The 20,807-nt window shown below is 40.9% G+C and overlaps 1 protein-coding gene across 2 annotated transcripts in view; it reads left to right on the forward strand.

Annotated features, from left to right (window-relative positions):
• LOC111079895 (stromal interaction molecule homolog) overlaps positions 1 to 20,807 on the forward strand; it is a 166,860-nt gene that overhangs the window by 91,924 nt on the left and 54,129 nt on the right. For both annotated transcript variants that reach the window (XM_041594431.1, XM_041594430.1), the window contains exon 5: positions 11,293 to 11,408. In XM_041594431.1, coding sequence (XP_041450365.1) covers positions 11,293 to 11,408 — 116 coding nt within the window. The remainder of the gene's footprint in view (positions 1 to 11,292; positions 11,409 to 20,807) is intronic.

The following is a 20,807-nucleotide window of genomic DNA, read 5'->3' on the forward strand; positions in this document are numbered from 1 at the left end:
CACTTTTGCTCATTTGCATGTATCCGCCAGTCTGCTAGCCATTTTTCTAAGGCCACGAGATGAGATGATAAGTGTTCCGTGGCCCTTCTTGGGCACTTGGAGCGACTTAATATGGCAGTATCAACAGCAAATGTCGAAGTTGTTGTTAGGCTGTTTGTCGGTAGATCTGCTGTGAATATGATATACAGTGTCGGTCCAAGCACGCTGCCTTGCGGTACACCAGCTTCAATTGGATGATATTCAGAGAGGAAATCTTTGCATCGTACTCCGAAACTTCTTTGCTGTAAGTATGTCTCCAATATTCCATGGATGTTCTGTGGAAGTAATATTTTGATTTTGTGGATTAAGCCATCCATACGATTCAGGAGCAGACCCTTGTGACTTCTCCTGATTGGAATATGATAGGCGGAGTAGCTTCGGGATTGTTGGTTGGTGGGAGCACAAAGCTATTCGTTGCTGGGTGTGGTTTGAAGACGTTTTCTAGATGGACGGCAAATGTATTTGCCTTCTCTTTGTTGCTGCGAGCCCACTCTCCTGTTTGTGTACGCAACGATGATTCACTCTCGATTGGTGGGCATACGCCTGATTTTGCTTTCCACAGTGGGAATCGCTTGCTAGTTGGGGAGAGTTGCTCCATATAGGATATTTGAGCTAGGTTTTTTCATCTTCTAGGGCTCTGCGTATTAGGTGGTTGGCTATTTTCAGAGCGATACTGATGGGGTAATTAAGGAGTTGGGTGTGGACTCGACAGACACGGACGATTAGCAAACGTAATCAACTGCTGCACTAAGGGAGTGGTCGGAGTAAGTTTTTCGGTTGCCGGCGGACATGAAGCAGTCGGCACTTGCAAGTCCCGCGGAGTAGACTTGCGCCTCAGCCAGCACCTGCAAACTGCTGAACTGAGTGTCTATGGCCAAGAGCCGATCATATTGCTGTTTAAAGCCTACGATCAGCTCTTAGAAGCCTTTCCGCATCTGCCTCATGAACAAACGCATGTTGTGTCCACAGCACGGCATTCCTCACAACTATAAAGCAGGCCGGTTTTTTGGGAAATGGCATCTCCTACACGGCCCGAGATCCCTACACATTTTGCGTGCAGTACGCTTTCGCAAAGCCAGCAAGGGATATTGGGCTGTTCATGGGGGATCTGCTTCTTGCAGGTTTTTTTGGCACAGACGACAGAAAATTCCATAATAATGTCTTTTATTTTCTTATTTCGAAGAAAAAAAAAGTTCAAAACAAATAGCAATCAGACCAATGTGCATAGCAGGTGCTTAGAGCAATGCTTAAAGCGAAATAAGATGAGAGAGGAGAGTGGTTTATAAGTGAGAGCGTTACTGCACAGAAAGTAACAAGAGCGATAGAGAAAGAACAGTTATTGAGAGTTAGGGGATAGAGAGAGAGTGATAGACGGCAAAAGCTACGACAAATAGCAACTTACGAAAAGCAACAACACAAAAACACGACTAACCGACGCACAAAATTAATTAAATAAGGTGTATTTTTACACAATTATTAGGCATGCACCCGCGGTAAAAATTGATTTTAATTTTAGTTAGTAGGAGAGTTAATTTAAAGATAAACGAGAAGGAACGTGCGAGTCGCTTCTGGGGACGCGACTCTACTTATACCCGTACTCAGTCAGCATATACATTTTTGAGCATATGATTTTTTAGAATTTTATAATAAAAAAAAAAAATTTTACATATTACATTTTTTTGCTACATCTGTTATCTACATCTACATATATTATGTATATTCTACATCTAACATGTAGATTATACATGTACCATTTATATTCTACATCTCCTCCGCTAAGGGTTGCTCGCGCACTGAACGCGGCAAGTGTGCGAGCGAGAAGGAAAATGAGTTGCGTTGTCGTTTGCTGGAGGGGGAAGGGGAAGCGACTGAAAATTAATTTTTTCATTCTGGCTATAATTATGATCCGATCTGATACACATATGATACACTTGTAGCAGTGGGATATCACATGAGTCTGGAAACCAAATTTGGTTGCCCTAGCTCTTATAGTCTCTGAGATCCAGGCGCTCATCAAGACGGACGGACGGACAGACGGACGGACAGACGGACGGACAGACGGACATGGCTCTATCGACTCCGCTATTGATGCTGATCAAGAATATATATACTTTATGGGGTCGGAAACGTTTCCTTCTCTGCGTTACACACATCCACTTTTACCACAAATCTAATATACCCCTTAACTCTTTTTTGAGTACGGGTATAAAAAGATAAAAACACCGGCTGTTTAAGCAAAATAAAAGAAAAATTCGGAGCGAAAACAAAAACACGTCTCTGAAAGAGAACGAACAGTGTTGTTGCTACCTCCTCTGAGAATAATGGGGCGAGACGGCTGATGGGGCGTTTGTATACACCTGACGGTGTTTTGACATCAGCCACTGGTACATGGTTGTGTTGCCCAGGATAAGTTTTGATGATGCGAACCATTGGCCACTTCATTACTGGAAGGTTGTCTTCCTTTAAGCATAGTATCCAGCACCGCGGAATCTAAAAATTGCTGTCAAACTTCATATAAAAAAAATTGACAGGAATTTTTCGTTTACGAAATTTTATCGTAAATTTGTATTTTTATATCGATAGTTTCCTTTACCAAAACTAATAATCCTTCGGTCACGTTTGGAGCGGTGGTTTTCCATTTATGCCGAGTTTGTAGTTCGTGGAGGTATTTCGTGGACCATTGTTTCCAAAATGCATGTTTTAAGCGTGACACCAATTCCCAGCGCTTAACCAGAGTTTTTCTTGACGATCAGTGTTGACGGCAGGTGCTGCGGCCTTTTCGCTAATTTTACCGCAGCTTCCCAGAGGCCGCCAAACGATGGGTCCCGAGGAGGAATGAATTTAAAATCCACTTGTTTTTTTTTGCAATGATTTGTGATCAGAGCATGTGCCTTTTCGCTAAATATTGTTTCTTCCAATTCCTTTGTTGCGTTGTCGTAATAAATAATCTGATACTTTCCACGTCTGCTAAGGAATCGCTGGAGTGCTGCCAAGAATGCATCTGTGGTTAAGTCACTTACTAACTCCAGATGTACAGCCTTTGTGGAGAAGCAGCAGAATACGGCAATGTATGCTTTATCTGGCCGATTTCCTCGGATTTTATGTTGGATCATAATTGGTCTGGCTCTGGTGCATATAATACAGCAATGTATGATGCTTCTAGCCATCGTCTTGTCGTTGATAATCCAATATTGTTGTCTTGCAATTGCCCTTAATGCTTGGGCACCGCAATGCAGATTTTCCTCATGAAGTTCTCGCATAATCATTTTGACTATTGGGTCGTTGTACGGTAGCAGGATTGGATGTTTTGCGTTGAACGGAATTATAGCTTCTTCTAGTCTTCCACCAACTTGGATGAGTTCATCATCAACGAAATGATCGAACCCTTTTTATCCCCTGTTTTATAGCGTTTTAACTGTTTTAAATCCGCTGTGAACTCAACTTGTTGAATCGTTCGTAGGATCATAGTGCGAGCACGCTTTAGTTCTCCTGCGCAAAGTGTCGTTGTAGGTGCTCTATTAGTTTTGTAGCAGAAGCGAAAGATGTACTCTACAATACGTTGTAGTTTGTTGAACGAGTTGCTATGTCTGCACGTGTATAACTCTTCTCCAAGATAGTTAGATGCGATTGGCAAGCTGAAATGCTTAGCCTTTTTCTCTGGGCTCAATGGTGGGTGTTTTTGTCCATTTATCTCCTGATCCGTGCAAGAATAATGGTCCGTATAGCCAAGGCTATGATCCCTTAGCTTGCTTGCTAGGATTCCTCTTGAAAGGACATATGCTGCGTTGAAACATGGCGGTATAGGGGTCGGTGAACTCCTTAGACCATCTTTTGATAAAGCCCAGGACTCCTCTGGCTTTATTCAAAATAGCGGATATGTGTGAGTTATAACACAGATTAGGTACAAAGATAATTCCCAATTCAGTAATTTTGTAAAGGCGGTTTAAGGAACAGTTATGGATATTATATTCAAAGAGGTAAGGCTTGCTGCGATGGAATGTCATGACGTTACATTTGGAAATGTTAAGGGGAAGAAAGTTTATTACGCACGAGTTGTTGAGGGCGTCAAGATCAGATTGGAGACATAACGGGGACATGGGGTCGCTATAGGAGAAACAAACCTTTACATCGTCCGCATACATAAGTACTCGGGAATGAGTAAAGACTTGGGGAAGATCATTGATGAACAAATTAAACTACAGAGGGCCAAGATGGCTACCTTGAGGTACCCCCGACGATACAGAGACAGGCTTAGAAAGAGAGAAGTATTAAAACAGACACGCTGAGATCGATTACAAAGGTATGCATTAAACCAGAAAAGAAGTTTAGGCGGAAACCCTAGGAGCGATAATTTATGAATAAGCAGATTATGATTAACTGAATAACTAAAGTCAGTATAGACTACGTCAGTTTGAGACTTCCCGAAACCCTCATGCACGAAAGTGGAGAATTCCAGGTGGTTAGACGAAACAGACCGACGTTTTACAAATCCATGCTGCGATTCAGAGAATAATGAACAACAAAAATGTTGGAGCTGGGAAGTAATTATTTTTTCGAAGTGTTTGGGAATGGCGGATAAATTTGAGATCCCACTGTAATTTGAAACATCCGACTTAGAGCCCTTTTTATGAATGGGAATAATATATGACTCTTTCCAGACAGTGGGAAAATCACCGAGCTCGAGAGATAGGTTAAACAGTTTAAGGAGGGACACACAGAGAGAATCTGCACAAAGTTTAAGGACAGCACTAGGAACCATATCGGGGCCGGTAGAAAAAGAAAATTTACATGACTTAAAATTAATTAAGAGGTCATTATAGTCGATGAAGGGGGATAGATACAGTTAGAACTATTCATGTGGAAAGGATAAGATTGATTGGGACGAAGTATGCCAGAAGAAGCCAGAATAGAGGGATGGTTATTAGAGGGAACTGAGTAACAGAGTTGAAAAAATGAAGCGAAAAGATTAGCAACATCACAATCATTATCAGCCTGGCTGCCGTTAAAAGAAAAAGATGACGGTAATTGGGAAGAGTTACGTTTCGAGTTGACAAACCTAAAAAATTGATTGGGATCACGCTTAAAGCTAAGTTTACATTTGGATAGGTAGTCAATATAACATGTTTTATTAAATAAAAGAAATTTACTCTTAGCGATTGAATACTTAGAGAAGTCAGATTGCGAACCAGTTCTTTTGAACCTTTTATACAAGCTAGATTTAATATTCCGAAGGTTTATCAAACGCGGGGTGAACCAATTAGGGCCACTAACATGACGTGAAGGTGAAATTAAAGGTACATAAGTATTAAAGACATTAAACAAGGAATAATAAAATGCATTTGTAGCCGGCTCAATTTCATGAAAGTCTTCGAGAAATTACCAATCAATCTGAGAAAGTGCAAGATTCAGGCACGTAAAATCTGCTTTCCTGAAGCAAAAAATAGACGGTGGCTTAACGGGAGTTTTGATGGGATCCGAGGAGGGCAACTGCACGGAAATTTCAAGTGTGGGATGATAAGGATCTTCTGGGAAAGATAGAGGAGACCCTCTGCAGACCATGGTATTCGATATGTCGGAAGAAAACACAAGGTCAGGAAGCCTACCCAATTTATTGGATATAGCATTGACCTGACCCAGCGATGTATCCGACAATGAATCAAAAAAATCATGCTGAATAGTTGGGAACATCAGGTTAGAGTCAACAGAAGGAGACCATGAGATATTAGGTAGGTTAAAGTCTCCAAGGACTATAAGACGATCAGAGTCATTAAGTTTGGAAGCAATAGACTGAAGATGGGAAACGTGAAGCATATAAGTGGAGAATTCGGAGGACGGCGAAATGTAAGAGCAGTATATAAAGAGCTTAGAAGAGGGCCAGCAAAGCTTAACAACAATAATTTCAATGTTTTTAAGCCCTTCGACGTGAACGATTTGGGAAGCTATGTTCGAACAAACAGCAATCAGCAATCACAAATCAGCAACCGCCGCCACGAGATGGACGATCATACCTATATATGTTAAATTTGTCAATGAGAATCTCGGAGTCATAAATAGAGGAGTTCAGCCGGGGAATCTCCATTGAGGTTAATGATTGTATGCCCTCCCGGTACTCCTTCCATTCGTTTTGAAGTTGTAATGGCAGTTCATCGTCCCAATCGAGTTTAAACTCTTACAGTTGTTGCATAAATATTTTTGCCTTGACTATCACTGGGGCAAAGAGACCCAGTGGGTCAAAGATTTGGGCCAATTCTGAGCACACGACCCTTTTGGTGATGCGTGTTGCGGCTGTGGCGCCGCGTGGTCGGGCCCAAGAGCCCCCCGCTGCCTAGTCACCTGTGCGACACGCGGGCCGGGCGGCGTGTGGGCCCACGAAGTTTAAGGCCGAACGGTAGCAATATTTTCTTAAGTTCTTGTTGAACTTGTATCGCTTCCTGAATGGTATCCGCGTCAGTGAGACAGTCGTCCACATAGAAATCGTTCTTCAATGCAGCAGATCCTATAGGTAAACTGTTTTGGCTCCGAGGTGCCAAATGATCAAGACATTTCGTTGCCAGGAATAGAGAAGATGTGGTTCCATATGTTACTGTTTTTAAGCGATAGTACCTGATGAAATTGATAAAATTGATCCTCGGGATTTATCAACACTTGTCGGTACATTTTCTCGATGTCCGCTGTGAATACGTACTTATGTGTACGAAAACGTAGTAGAATGGAAATAAGTTCACTCTGAACTGTGGGTCCGGCATGCAGAATGTCGTTTAGAGACTTTCCGCTTGTTGATTTGCATGATGCATCAAATACGACCCGTAACTTTGTGCTTGTGCTCTCAGGTTTGAGTACACAGTGGTGTGGTATGGAGTAGTGTCTCTCCGGCACTTGTGTTGCTGGAACCATCCATGTGTCCAAGTCCTGCATATTCTTTCATGAATTCCACGTAGCCTTTCCAGATGTCTGGTGAACTCCGTCGCTCTAATGCCAGGAATCTTTTCGTTGCATTTCCAAAGACTCCCCCCCCAACCCCCCCGAAATCCGGATCTGCCAGTGGGAAATTTTTTGGTATGTTCAAGTTCATTTCATCGAGTGCCTGCGCTGGTTGATCAGCAATTATCTGTGGTATAACCAATGCTTCAATTCTTTGCGTAAATCCGCCGTGAAGGGCGGACTTTGACTGACCTCCAATTCCATCGATGCGTAGTGTTGTATCATTAAGTTTTATTGACAACATTGATGCCATTCGTTCAGAGATCAGGTTGATCTGTGGTCCTGAATCCAGCAAAGCTCTGAAATTGGCTTTCTGTCCATTGTTTGCTTCTACTGCTACTTTTGCTGTAGCTAGAAGTTATAATTATTGTTAATTGCTGCGCCAACCGTCGGTACAATTGGTTCTGTACTTGTGCCCGATGGTATGTCCAAGTGCAGCAGTGTATTGTGTTTTTTGTCGCACTTGAAACATGTCCGACCTGGGCATGTATTTGTTTTGTGGCTTGTTTTAAAACAGTTGACACACAATTTCTGCTTTTTTATCCAATTTTGTCATTTTGATTTGGAGCGAAACTCATCGCATCCGTAGAGTCAATGGCTTGCTTTCTTGCAGAATGAGCAGAAAGGCGTTTTCGATTTTTCAGTGTTTACTGTTGTACATGTTGTGCCTTTTGGCTCTTTCCTTGACATTTGTGTCTTTTTGCCTGTTCCTAGAACTCGAACTCTTTGTTCTAGGAACTGAAGCATTGTGTGCAAGGCCTGTATTTCCTTTGAGCTTCCCAATGATTGCTCGTACAAGGCTCTGTTAGTGACATTCAGCTTATTTTTGATGACGGCAATCAATATTGGATCCCATGTGAATATATATTGATGCCCAATCCCTTTAGTGATGCCAGGGATTCGATAGTTGTAACGTACAACTCTTTAAATGACTTGGAGTCGTGATTAACTGTATTATAATTTAGGAAGCGGTTCAATACCGTGCTAGCGACGTCTCTGGGATTGTTGTATGTATCAATCAGAATTTCCCAGGCGCTCAAATAATTTTCTTCCTTTAGATCGATATGTCGCATCAATCTTTCTGCCTCTCCAGTTACGGTTGTTTTTAGATACCACATCTTCCGCACTGTGGGCATGTTTGTTTCATGAATCATACATGAGAACAGGTCATAGAACTAGGACCAATTTAGTATGTCCCCATCAAACTCAGGAATGTTGATGTGTGGAAGCTGCACGTCATTATTGTTTGATGTGGCCGGTTTTGCCAATGCTCTTTGTACCTCTTTATCCAGGGTCGGGTAGGCTTCCATGTCGTATCCTCCTTCTTCTGGGTAATCATATTCCTCGTGGATAGTAAAATGGACTTCTTGTGCTTGAGTTATCAAATCACTTGATGTACGTCCTCCCGCCTCTGAGAATTGTCTCAGAATGCGTTTTATGGACGCTACTATGTCCTTTTGTCGGCGACATAGTGAAGGCAATTTGCTGTAAGCCTCCGTTGTTTGCTGGCTCCGATCATTCCATTGTGGTTCGACATTTTGTCGCACATGAGCACTTGATGCCTGATTTAGCTTGTCCATGCTTTCGGTAAAGATCGCAACGTATCTCTTCAGTGTTTTACGTAAGTGCTCATGAAATTTAACGAAATTATCGGTTTTGTATGCTTTCAATAGCTTGGTGTCGATTTCGTTAAACCGATTCCATGCATCCTCGAGAGCCACCTTTTTTATCTGGAAGTACGTTATAGTTTGCTTCCTTTCTGGGGATTCTTTTTATACCCGTACTCAAAAAAGAGTTAAGGGGTATATTAGATTTGCGGTAAAAGTGGATGTGTGTAACGCAGAGAAGGAAACGTTTCCGACCCCATAAAGTATATATATTCTTGATCAGCATCAATAGCCGAGTCGATATAGCCATGTCTGTCTGTCCGTCTGTCTGTCTGTCCGTCTTGTTGAGCGCCTAGATCTCAGAGACTATAAGAGCTAGGGCAACCAAATTTGGTTTCCAGGCTCATGTGATATCACACTGCTGCAAGTGTATTTCAAAATTTCGCCCCGCCCCCTCTCGCCTCCATAAAGGACGAAAGTCTGTGGCAGGCACTATTTTAAAGATACGATACGCAGTATCGTAGAAAATGACCATATATACCAGATTGCTTCCCCCGTCTCCCCCTGCATGAAACACGCTACTGATTCTCTTTCTCGCTCGCACACTGCCGCGTTCAGTGCGCGAGCAACCCTTAGCGGAGGAGATGTAAAATCTAAATGGTACATGTACAATCTACATGTTAGATGTAGAATATACCTTGTATATGTATATGTAGATAACAGATGTAGCAAAAAAATGTAATATGTAAATTAATTTTTTTAATTCTAAAATTCTAAAAAATCATATGCTGGAAAATGTATATGCTGACTGAGTACGGGTATAAGTAGAGTCGCGTAGAGAAGCGACTCACACTTTCCTTTGAAGTTCCTAATGACCTTTGAAATTTCATCTCCAATTTCTTGCTGCTCATTTAATGCCTCTGTGGCGGCAGCGTGTTCCTCCTTGTGTGAATTCATTTTGGCTCTCTCCCTCTGAAGAGCGATCTCATCGTTGGCAGAAATTGCTGCAGAAGCTACAATGCTTTGTCGTTTGTTATTATGTCTTCCGTTACATGGGTCGACCTGACTTATTCGATAAGTGTACATTATGTAATATTAATTAATGCATAAATCTGCGACTGAACAAGCATGATGAAATGGGGCTATTCTCCTCAAGAATGGAGGAAATCAGTCATCTCAATGATCCCTAAAGCCGGAAAAGAAAAGTACATTCCTTCATCATATAGACCTATCAGTCTACTGCCTTGCCTATCAAAGATATTTTAAAAGCTGCTCCTGAATCGTATCAAACAACCCCTAAACATCAACGGTGCCATCCCGATTCACCAATTTGGATTTTGCGAAAAACACGGAACCATTGAACAAGTAAACCGTACTACCTCTGAGATACGGAATGCATTTGAAAGACGGGAGTATTGCTCCGCTGTTTTTCTGGATGTCGCCCAGGCTTTTGGCCGCGTTTGGTTAGATGGCTTAATCCACAAAATAAAAATATTTCAAATTTCTTCCACAGAACATCCATGGAATATTGGAGTCATACCTTCGATACAAAGATTTTCTCTCTGAATATCATCCAATTTAAGCTGGTGTACCGCAAGGCAGCGTGCTTGGACCGAACAAAAGTGCAAGGATCCATTATATCTGAACAACATCAAAATTTCACAAACCATGTTCATCTGGATAGAAGGCTTACTTGGCGTAAACACATGGAAGCGAAGAGAAATCTACTTAAATTTAAATCTAGTAATTAACATTGGCTAATAAACACCCGTTCACCACTAAAACTGGAGTACAAAGTACTTTTGTACAATACAGTTCTCAAACCCATCTGGCCATACGGATCCGAGCTATGGGGAAATGCTTGTTAGTAATTTAGAAATAATCCAGAGAGCTCAATCTAAGATACTAAGAACTATCACTGGGGCACCACTGGGGTACATACGGAATGATAATATCCATAAAGAATTAAATGTAGGATCAGTTAAAATCAGTTACTTCGTGCTGTACACTACAGTTGTCTCTGACTATCTTGCACTGCGTAGTCTCGTCTGCTCTTGGCGCAGTGCTTCCCAGCTCATGCGGTTCCTCCGTGATTTTTTCACTTCTGCACATAATTGTCGTTCTTCACATCTTGAAGGACCTTCTGCCTACGCAATAAATCGCTAAGTTCACTTGTTTCTTATCTTCTTATTTGTGCGCCGTTAAAGGGCACTAACGTAGTGCCATTCGTCCCATGTTCAAGGTACCAGATCAAAGAGCACCTCGTTTCTTGTTAAAGAAATGACTACAGGAACAAAATATATTAAAACCACAAAGAGCTCTGCACACTTGAAGACGGAAAAATCGCTTTTGTATTATTTTTAACTTTTAATTTGTTCAAATATGTATTTGGTTTGACCACTAAAATTATTTACATGGATAAAATTAGTGTCGCTGACTCGCCTTTGATACATTAAGGAGGCAGTTATAGTAAATATCAGCGTACTGCTTTTTATTTTGGCAGTTTGGCGCATCAAACATACTTACGGTGACTTATTTCTTTCGTTCATGGATACAAAATCAAAGCTAAAATGTAATTATAAATATAAACTTAAACACATTTTAGTTAGTAAATATTTTAACTTTATATTTTTTATTTTTAATATCTACAATTTTTTGCTTATAGGTTAGCTGTGAATAACTTGCAGTACGTAAGCAATGTCCTTGGCATTAAAGATCCCATTCATAAGCAAAAAATTTCACTAAAGGCAATGGATGTAGTGCTCTTTGGCCCACCACGAGGTAAGAAAATAATGTAATAGCCTGTTTGAGTTAAGTTATTGTACTATTAAGTTTTGGGCAAAACTTAGTTATAATACCCATACTCGAAGAGATGCCAAGCTTTTTTGGCTGCTAGCTGAAGCCCATTGCTCGCTCTTTTGCCCGGCCAGATAAATGTGCACAAGGAGGGGCTCGGTATGAAACCTATGCGGCGAGAGATTAGCGTTGAACTAAACTAAAGCAACCGCCGAAGCGACAGGTGCAGGCCTTTCAATGCGCCTAGGAACGATGCGGTGGTCAGATCTCTAACAAGCTCCATGTTTATTGCCTTAGATGGGAAGCAAATAAACACGCTTATGTAGCACTTGATCGGAGGCCTCGTGCGGATTTCTGATCGGTAGAAAAAGGGTCCACAATAGTCCACTCCAGTTACTTCGAAAGCCCGCGATCCTTCCAGACGCTCCTTAGGCAAGTCTCCCATAATGTGCTCAACCATGCGCGGCCTCGTCCTGAAGCATCTCACACACTTGCTTACCACTTTCGAGACATCCTTGATTCCTTCAATAGGCCAATATTCCTATCGAATATTGGAAAGCAAGGCGCGAGGTCCAGCATGGAGGTTTCGCTGATGATAAAAGCTTATCACTGCAGAAGTTACGGGATATACCTTGGGCAAAGAAGCGGGTGCTGAGCATTAAATGGGAGCGATGAATTGCCGAGACGACCTCCAACTCGAATTAAACCAGACTGATCGATGAACGGAGAGAGCGAACTGATGGAGCTAGACTTCCTGACTTGCCCATTGCGTCTAATCTCCTTTATGTCCGACCATAAACTTGCCAGCTGAATGTGTCGAACAAGAAGATGCGTTCCTTGCTGAATGTCAGAAACCGTGAGTCCAGGATGGCTAAGACGATGAACGAATTTATGCATGTAGGCATGTGCGCTGTATGCCAAAGAAAGAGTTTGCAAATTTGCATCCGGACGTGAGATCGGCATGTGGAGACGCGATTAGCAAGACTCGCTTGCGAAGCTCAGTGGTCGGAGTCTCATCCAAGATAACGCCGTCGACGAATCTGACCAGCAGTACAACTGACCAGTGAAACTTCCCGACTCTTTTATGTTGTACATGGTTTTCGCAAGCAAATGGGCTCTACTTAACTCCAGCTTTGGAATCGAGACTTGAAACACGACACATTTCACGGCGACTGCCCTTGCCTGGATGCGACATATATGCAATCGCCATATGCTTCCACGCTGCCATCACAAAATCCTTGAACCTCTACACCTTTACGAGAATGATGAACCACGCGAGGAAATGAAATGCGACAGATGCTTGCCAAACTGTTTCTCAGGCCCGTCCAAGTTGAATGCAACACTTCGTGTAAGCTTTCATCCCAATCCAACTGTTCTCTCCAAAGCTGCCGAAGGAAGCTTTAATCTGGATTAATCAATCCAAGAAGGTCGAAGAAACGCGCAATCGTTAATAAAACTGACCGATTGGAGAGCTTTGAATTTTTGTCCAGCGCAGACAAGGCAAACAGCAGCTTATTCTACGCAGGGTCCCACGCTAAGCCAAGGGTTTTGGTTATTTCGCTTCGATCAGGATACCTTAGGAACAACTCTATGTCATCCTCAGGAACTCCTTCTATTACCTCCTGGTGACTAGAGCACCATTTGGTGCATCTTTTCCATGACCTCTGCTATTGAGTTACCGCCAGAGATAAGATCATCAACGTAGAACTCCTGCTGCGGAGCAGCTGAGCCAAGAGGGTGGGACTCACCCTCGTCGGACTGGAATCTCGCCCTCAGTGTGTTAAACAATGTCGGCTAAATCACAAGGCCAGTCATCATGACATCATATAGCACAAATCCAGTTGTGTAGCTGCAGAGCAATCGAAAATGACAAATACTTGTAGAGGCTACATGATTCAGGATTAACTTCGGACATAAGCTTCAAATCAATATACTCTCTCGTAAATGCAGAATAACGCTCCTTGAGCGTAGGAAATCGATCCAGTTTTCGCTGAGAAGGCGTCGATACGCCTGAGTATAAGATTCTCCTAAGCGATCAGCCTCATGCCTTAAAGGCAGTTGAACTAAGTAATACCCTGATGGCAAACGTGAAAAGTGGTTTACGAAGTGTGCCTCACAATCTACTTCTTCCATAGTACTCCAATTAGCCTCCACACAATTCTCGACTTCCCAAAACATACAATCTTGCATTCATCCTAGCTTCCGGAGAGCTTGTTACCCCCTGTCCACTACCAGATACGATTCACCCAAGCCGGGTCCTCTGCAGAAGAGGCAATCCATCTGTGAGCTTGATTTGCCCTACGCAGACAAGGTCATAGAATATGCTCGCGCCAATGAGGAGATCTACTTGCTGTCAGACTTGGTTGCCTATCGGTGATTGTGGAGGCCGAATAATCCGAAGTCCGAGACTGCATGTAAATGCTCACGGTGGATCCCTTAAACTCTACACTAGCCACCTGTGCATGCACGAATCCGATGACCCGATTTTAAGCAGTTAAAACAAAGTGACAGCTTCTTCACTTCCTTGTGACGCAGAAAAGGATATACATCTGTGAAGATGCACGAGGCCCGCTGAATGGCAGAAATGGCATCCAGACGGGTCGGCGGAAGAGTTGGAAGCAAGAAAAGTTTTCTTTAAATGTGATGTAGACTGGCTTTTTCCTACCTTAGCGCTACTAGCGTGTGTCGCTATAGCGTATTGCAAGTTCTCCGCGTTCTGGCATGGTTTCTCCAGAAAATCCATGGCCGCATCTGAGAGACATGAGCGAAGATGTTGGAACGTCTCGATTTCACTGAAATGTGCATCCGCTTCGATGACCGAATTGAACTAGTGGAATGAGCAGCTACGCGTAAGTGGCCTAATTCGAGAGCAGACAGCAGCTCAGTTTTCAAACAAATGAAAGCGTTTCACACAGCTCACTTCCAATCTCGTCTTCATCGAGTGATTCCAACTCATTATGACACTTGTTGAACTCCTCACGCATTTCTGCCAGCACTTAATTTGTCGATTTTATTGCCCGCAAATGATTCGTTAAGACGGTGCAGCCAATCATGCAGAGACTGAACTTTACGCTTGAAAAGCCTCAGCCTTTTTTCATCTATCGCAATATATCCGCCCGCGCCTGTATTCGGCTCGTTGTCCAGGGGAAGCAGGGGAATATCAGACGGCTGCAGTCTCACTATATTTTCACTTGAATTGCTCTGTATTTGCACAAAATGTATTCGTTGGTAGCTAAACCGCACAGCAAGCAATATATTTTTCGTTTAAAAATTGCACTTAAATCACGCCGGGGTCTCCAATGTTTGAGATGCCAAGCTTTTTTGGCACCTATTTTATCCAAAATCAATTAAAACAAATGCGAGTTTAAACGTTATAATCAGGCAGGCTCTGGTTTTCACATTCACTTTGCGTTTTAAAGTCATACTTTTCAATTAAAGGCGCTCTGGAATCAACTTTTGTGAATTTGTTTACTATTTGTACTGTTAAGCGCCAAATTTACTGCTATTATACCCACGCGTTAGTGCCAGCTCATAAAAAAGGCCTCTGTTATGTTTAACAGAGATTTATTGATAGCCAAATCGGGCTGCCACGACTGTTAAGATGAAGTCAATTTTTTTTTAACTGACCAATATTTTTAGATAATTTTCAGGTTGGTTTAAATAAAAATTATTTTTAACGCGACTCTACTTATACCCGTACTGTCAGTATATACATTTTTGAGCATATGATTTTTTAGAATTAAAAAAAAAAAAAAAAATGTTATTTAAAAATTTTTTTTTCTACATCTGCTATCTACATCTACAATGTATAATCTACATCTAACATGTAGATTGTACATGTACCATTTAGATTCTACATCTCCTCCGCTAGGGGTTGCTCGCGCACTGAACGCGTCAGAGTGTGCGAGCGAGAAAGAGATAGGTAGCGGGTCCCTGGCAGGAGGGGGTGGAAGAACCAACAGAAAATTAATTTCTTCATTCTGGCTATAATTATTATATCGATCTAATTCAGATTCGGCAATCTGGTAGATATGGGCATTCTCTAAGATACTGCGTTTTTAGTTGTATCGTATCTTTCAAAATGTGCCTGCCACAGATTCGTCCTTTGTGGTGGCGGAAGGGGCGGGGCGAAATTTTGAAATACACTTGCAGCAGTGTGATATCACATGAGCCTGGAAACCAAATTTGGTTGCCCTAGCTCTTATAGTCTCTGAGATCTAGGCGTTCAACAAGACGGACAGACAGACAGACGGACAGACAGACATGGCTATATCGACTCGGCTATTGATGCTGATCAAGAATATATATACTTTATGGGGTCGGAAACGTTTCCTTCTCTGCTTTACACATATCCACTTGCTCTGAGAGCTGCTTGGCTGTCTTAGAAGACGCACACTGAGTGTCTGTCTAGAGAAAGTTTTGAGACGATGGAGATAGCCTCGTTAATTGCTACAACCTCTGCTTGGAACACACTACAGTGATCCGGGAGCCTGAAACAATGGCTGAGCTTGATGGTTGAGCTTGTTAGAGTAGACGCCTCCACCGACACGGCTGTCTAGCTTTGTATATGTGGACCGCATTTGCAGGACCAGGTTCGCCCCTCTCCCAGTCCTCCCTGAGTGGGATTGATACCTGGAAGGGCGTCGAGAGGTGATCACTCGATATACAGTAATCTGTCCCCTCCGGTAGTTACGGGAGTCTCGTCAAGATTACCGAGTGTCCAAACGTGGATGCTTTCCAAAGTTTGGATTCTCTTATTCGGAGAACGGAAAGAGGTGCCACCTTTCTCCCCATGAGTTCTACAGGGAGAAGGTACAACATGGTATCGAGGGCTTGTGCGTAGTCCGCCCGTTATGCATAGCTCTTCCATGCGTTGGACACGGTTGAGTTTGCTAAGACAAGTTTTCTTGTCCAGTGCTGACCACCACACAACCACTCCGTACATCAAAATTGGTCGTATGATGGCGGTATATCGCCACCGGACTATGTACGGGGGTCATTCCCATTTAAGTCCGATGGTTTTTCTGCAGGTATAGAGGGACACAGTGGCCTTCTGTACCCTATCCTCTATACTCAGTTTCCAATATAGCTTCCTCGATAGGATAGGCCAAGATACTTGGCATACTTGGCCCCGCAGAGTTTTGGGGGAGTCAGTGTCGGAATCTTGTACTTCCTGGTGAAGAGTACTAGTTCTGAGCAACGAGTCCAATTTGTTCGCCTGAGGTTCCGGAATTGGACTAACCCCATTGATCTTAGTTGTATATTAATGAAACTGAAAGTTGACGGTGTTCTGACTGTGTCAAAGATAGGCTTTGGCAGATGCAAAATTTAATTTAAAAACTCAATGAGTGCCAATAAGTTTGTGATGATTAATTTAAAGAATCATGGTTTTGAACCTAACATTTTTAATCATTTCGTTTAGTACCAGTGATTCATTATGTTCCCTCTAGCCAATGTTATAGATGCTATAGATTTGGACATTTTGCTCCACATTGCAAACAAGCAGAGCAAAAATTTTATAAATATTCACGTTCGCATTAATTAGAAGCTATCTGTACTGATGTGATCTGTGCAAATTGCAAAGAAAATCATGTAGCTACATCTGTTTCTTGTCCTGCTAGAAAGCGAGCGTATGCTATACAAAAATGTATGACTGTGGAAAATGTATCTAGATTGGAGGTCAAAACTAGATATCCGGCGCTGTTTGGCAAGACGGCATCAGTTGATATTTTTGATCACGATTCTTTTCCACAACCTTTTTGGCAAAAATCGACAAATGAAAATATACTGTTACAAAACAACATGTCTTCCACGGCAGAGACTGTACATTCTTTTAAACCCTTTAACAAATTTGTTAAAAACAACAAATATAAAAATACGGAAAGTCTAAATGCACAAAACACAATAAAAGCTTGGCAGAATGTTTTAAGAGAGCATGAATATGTTCCAAGTGAACGATTCACTCCCTCAACATCCAGAAATAATATACAACATGAGACAGCTCTTAACACAGCTGAAAACAGCCTTAACAAGCTTTCTCTAGACATCTCCCATTTGAAACAAAAGAAACTGTAAAATTGATTTAAGTAAAATTTATAACTAATATTTATTAATTTCAAGACTCTTAATTTGATTAATTTTTTGTGTTTTCCGTTTATATATCTATTATTTTCTTTAGTTCTTTTTTTATTTACATTGATTCTAACTATCTCAAATGAAAATACTAAAATACAACATTCAAAGTCTTACTACAAATAATAATAAGCATCTACTAGAAATTTTCTTGATTAACCATAACATTGATATTTCCATAATATCTGAAATTTGGATTAAAAATAATGCCATGTGTAGTTTATTAAATTTAAACTTTATCTGTAAAGAGCGGGAGGATGGTTAAGGAGGTGTTGGAATTTATATAAAGAAAATTATACAATTTAAAATTTTGAAATGCAATACAAGTCTTGAAGTCATAGGTCTAAGTAAGGAAAATCTCTCCCAAAACATAAATATTTTTAGTGTGTGTGCTTTTGTGTGCCCCAAACATCAACCTTCAAACTTTTGAATAAGGATGTAAGAATTTATTTACAAAAGCAGCTTCGTTAAATGGCCTGACTTTTATAGGGGCGACCTTAATGCCAAATCGTCCATATGGGAAACATCATACGGCTTTATTGAATTCAGGTTTTTTTTGCATAAATAATGGATCTCAAACTTTTTCACCCAATCCAAATTATTCTTCAGCACTAGACATTACACTGGTAAATAAATCTAATAATAACATAAACTGGTCCGTTCAAAACTCTAAAATTTCAATCAGCAACCATTTCCCTATAGTTATTGATATTTCGAACTACTCTATCAAACCTAGCAATAAAATTTTACACAAAAGAGTAATCGAGGATTTCTCTAAGATAAAAATTAGCACATTAGAAAACCTAAATAATTCAACCAAAAAAATTATCTCAAATAATACCATAAAATTATCTGTAAATAACAATTATATTCCTAAACGAGAAGGAACGTGCGAGTCGCTTCTGGGGACGCGACTCTACTTATACCCGTACTCAGTCAGTATATACATTTTTGAGCATATAATTTTTTAGAATTATAGAATTTAAAAAAAAAATTTTACATTTTACATTTTTTTTGCTAGAATTTTAGAATTATAGAATTAAAAAAAAAAATTTTACATTTTACATTTTTTTTGCTACATCTGCTATCTACATCTACAATGTATATTCTACATCTCCTCTGCTAGGGGTTGCTCGCGCACTGAACGAGGCAGAGTGTGCGAGCGAGAAAGGAATGAGTTGCGTTGTCGTTGGCAGGAGGGGGCAGGGGAAGCAACTGAAAAAGAATTTCTTCATTCTGGCTATATTTATGATCCGATCTGATTCAGATTCGGCAATCTAATAGATATGGTCATTCTCTACGATACTGCGTTTTATACTCAGTTTTATCGTATCTTTAAAATTGTGCCTGCCACAGATTTTCCTCCTTTGCGGGGGCGGAAGGGCGCTGGGCGAAATTCTGAAATACACTTGTAGCAGTGTGATATCACATAGGTCTGGAAACCAAATTTGGTTTCTCTAGCTCTTATAGTCTCTGAGATCTAGGCGCTCAACGAGACGGACAGACGGACAGACAGACAGACAGACAGACAGACGGACAGACAGACATGGCTCTATCGACTCGGCTATTGATGCTGATCAAGAATATATATACTTTATGAGGTCGGAAACGTTTCCTTCTCTGCGTTACACACATCCACTTTTACCAAAAATCTAATATACCCCTTAACTCTTTTTTGAGTACGTGTATAAAAATACTGGGACGGGGCGAGTGAAAGACTTTTTAGATTAAGAAATGCTATGAGACAAAAATATTAAAAAACTCAACTCTTTACGGACGCATTTGAATATATTAAAGCTAACAAAACTCTAAGCAATTACATATATAAGATCAGAAAAGATAACATGAACACACTTTCCGATGCAATTTCAAATCCATCATCTCCAAAAGAAATGTCGCAAAAAATTAAAAGTCTGAAGTTATATAAACAAATCAAGCCAACAAAAAGTACTTTGAATGATGTTGAACATCAAAATTTTCTTAAGCAAATTGCAGACATACCCAACACTAACTCTTGTGAGCATACCAGAGCGATGGGACCATTCACTAACTAGAAATAATTTTAACTTAGATGAACTTTTATTTTTTCTAAAATCCAGACATCCCGACTCAGCTAAAGAATAGATAATATATCTTACAAAATGCTACTCTCTCTTCCCTTGGACCAACAAGAAAACCTTCTCTCATTACACTAGTCAACACGATTTTTCCTCAAGGAACAAAACGAACTTTTTCTAGAAGATTTGGGGCTTAGAAATGGTTTGATGATATTTTTATACCCGTACTCAAAAAAGAGTTAAGGGGTATATTAGATTTGTGGTAAAAGTGGATGTGTGCAACGCAGAGAAGGAAACGTTTCCGACCCCATAAAGTATATATATTCTTGATCAGCATCAATAGCCGAGTCTATATAGCCATGTCCGTCGGTCCGTCCGTCTGTCCGTCCGTCCGTCTTGATGAGCGCCTGGATCTCAGAGACTATAAGAGCTAGGGCAACCAAATTTGGTTTCCAGACTCATGTGATATCACACTGCTACAAGTGTATTTCAAAATTTCGCCCCGCCCCCTTCCGCCCACACAAAGGACGAAAATCTGTGGCAGGCACAGTTTTAAAGATACGATAAAACTAAAAACGCAGTATCGTAGAGAATGACCATATCTACCAGATTGCCGAATCTGAATCAGATCGGATCATAATTATAGCCAGAATGAAGAAATTAATTTTCAGTTGCTTCCCCTCCCCCTCCCGCCAACAACAACGCATCTCATTTTCCTTCTCGCTCGCACACTCTGCCGCGTTCAGTGCGCGAGCAACCCCTAGCGGAGGAGATGTAAAATCTAATTGGAACATGTAAAATCTACATGTTAGATGTAGAATATACATTGTATATGTAGATGTAGATATCATATGTAGCAAAAAAATGTAAAATGTAAAATTTTTTTTTTTTTTAAAATTCTTAAAAATCATAAGCTCAAAAATGTATATACTGACTGAGTACGGGTATAAGTAGAGTCGCGTCCCCAGAAGCGACTCACACGTTCCTTCTCGTTTTTTTTCTATGCCAGAACTTTTTTTTAAAGAATTTTTGAAAACTGGTATTTTTTTTAACCTTTTTTCTGCCCAAACACTTTGTGATTTCAGCTTACCGTCTGGGAAATATAAAGCATTGAAATGCAAAAATCATGATTTTTGTGCGGTATTTTTTACGAAATTTTGACTTTAAAAACTCAGGAAAAGTCGAAAAAAAATTA

The sequence above is a fragment of the Drosophila obscura genome, unplaced genomic scaffold, assembly GCF_018151105.1.
Source record: "Drosophila obscura isolate BZ-5 IFL unplaced genomic scaffold, ASM1815110v1 contig_26, whole genome shotgun sequence".
NCBI lineage: Eukaryota > Metazoa > Arthropoda > Insecta > Diptera > Drosophilidae > Drosophila > Drosophila obscura.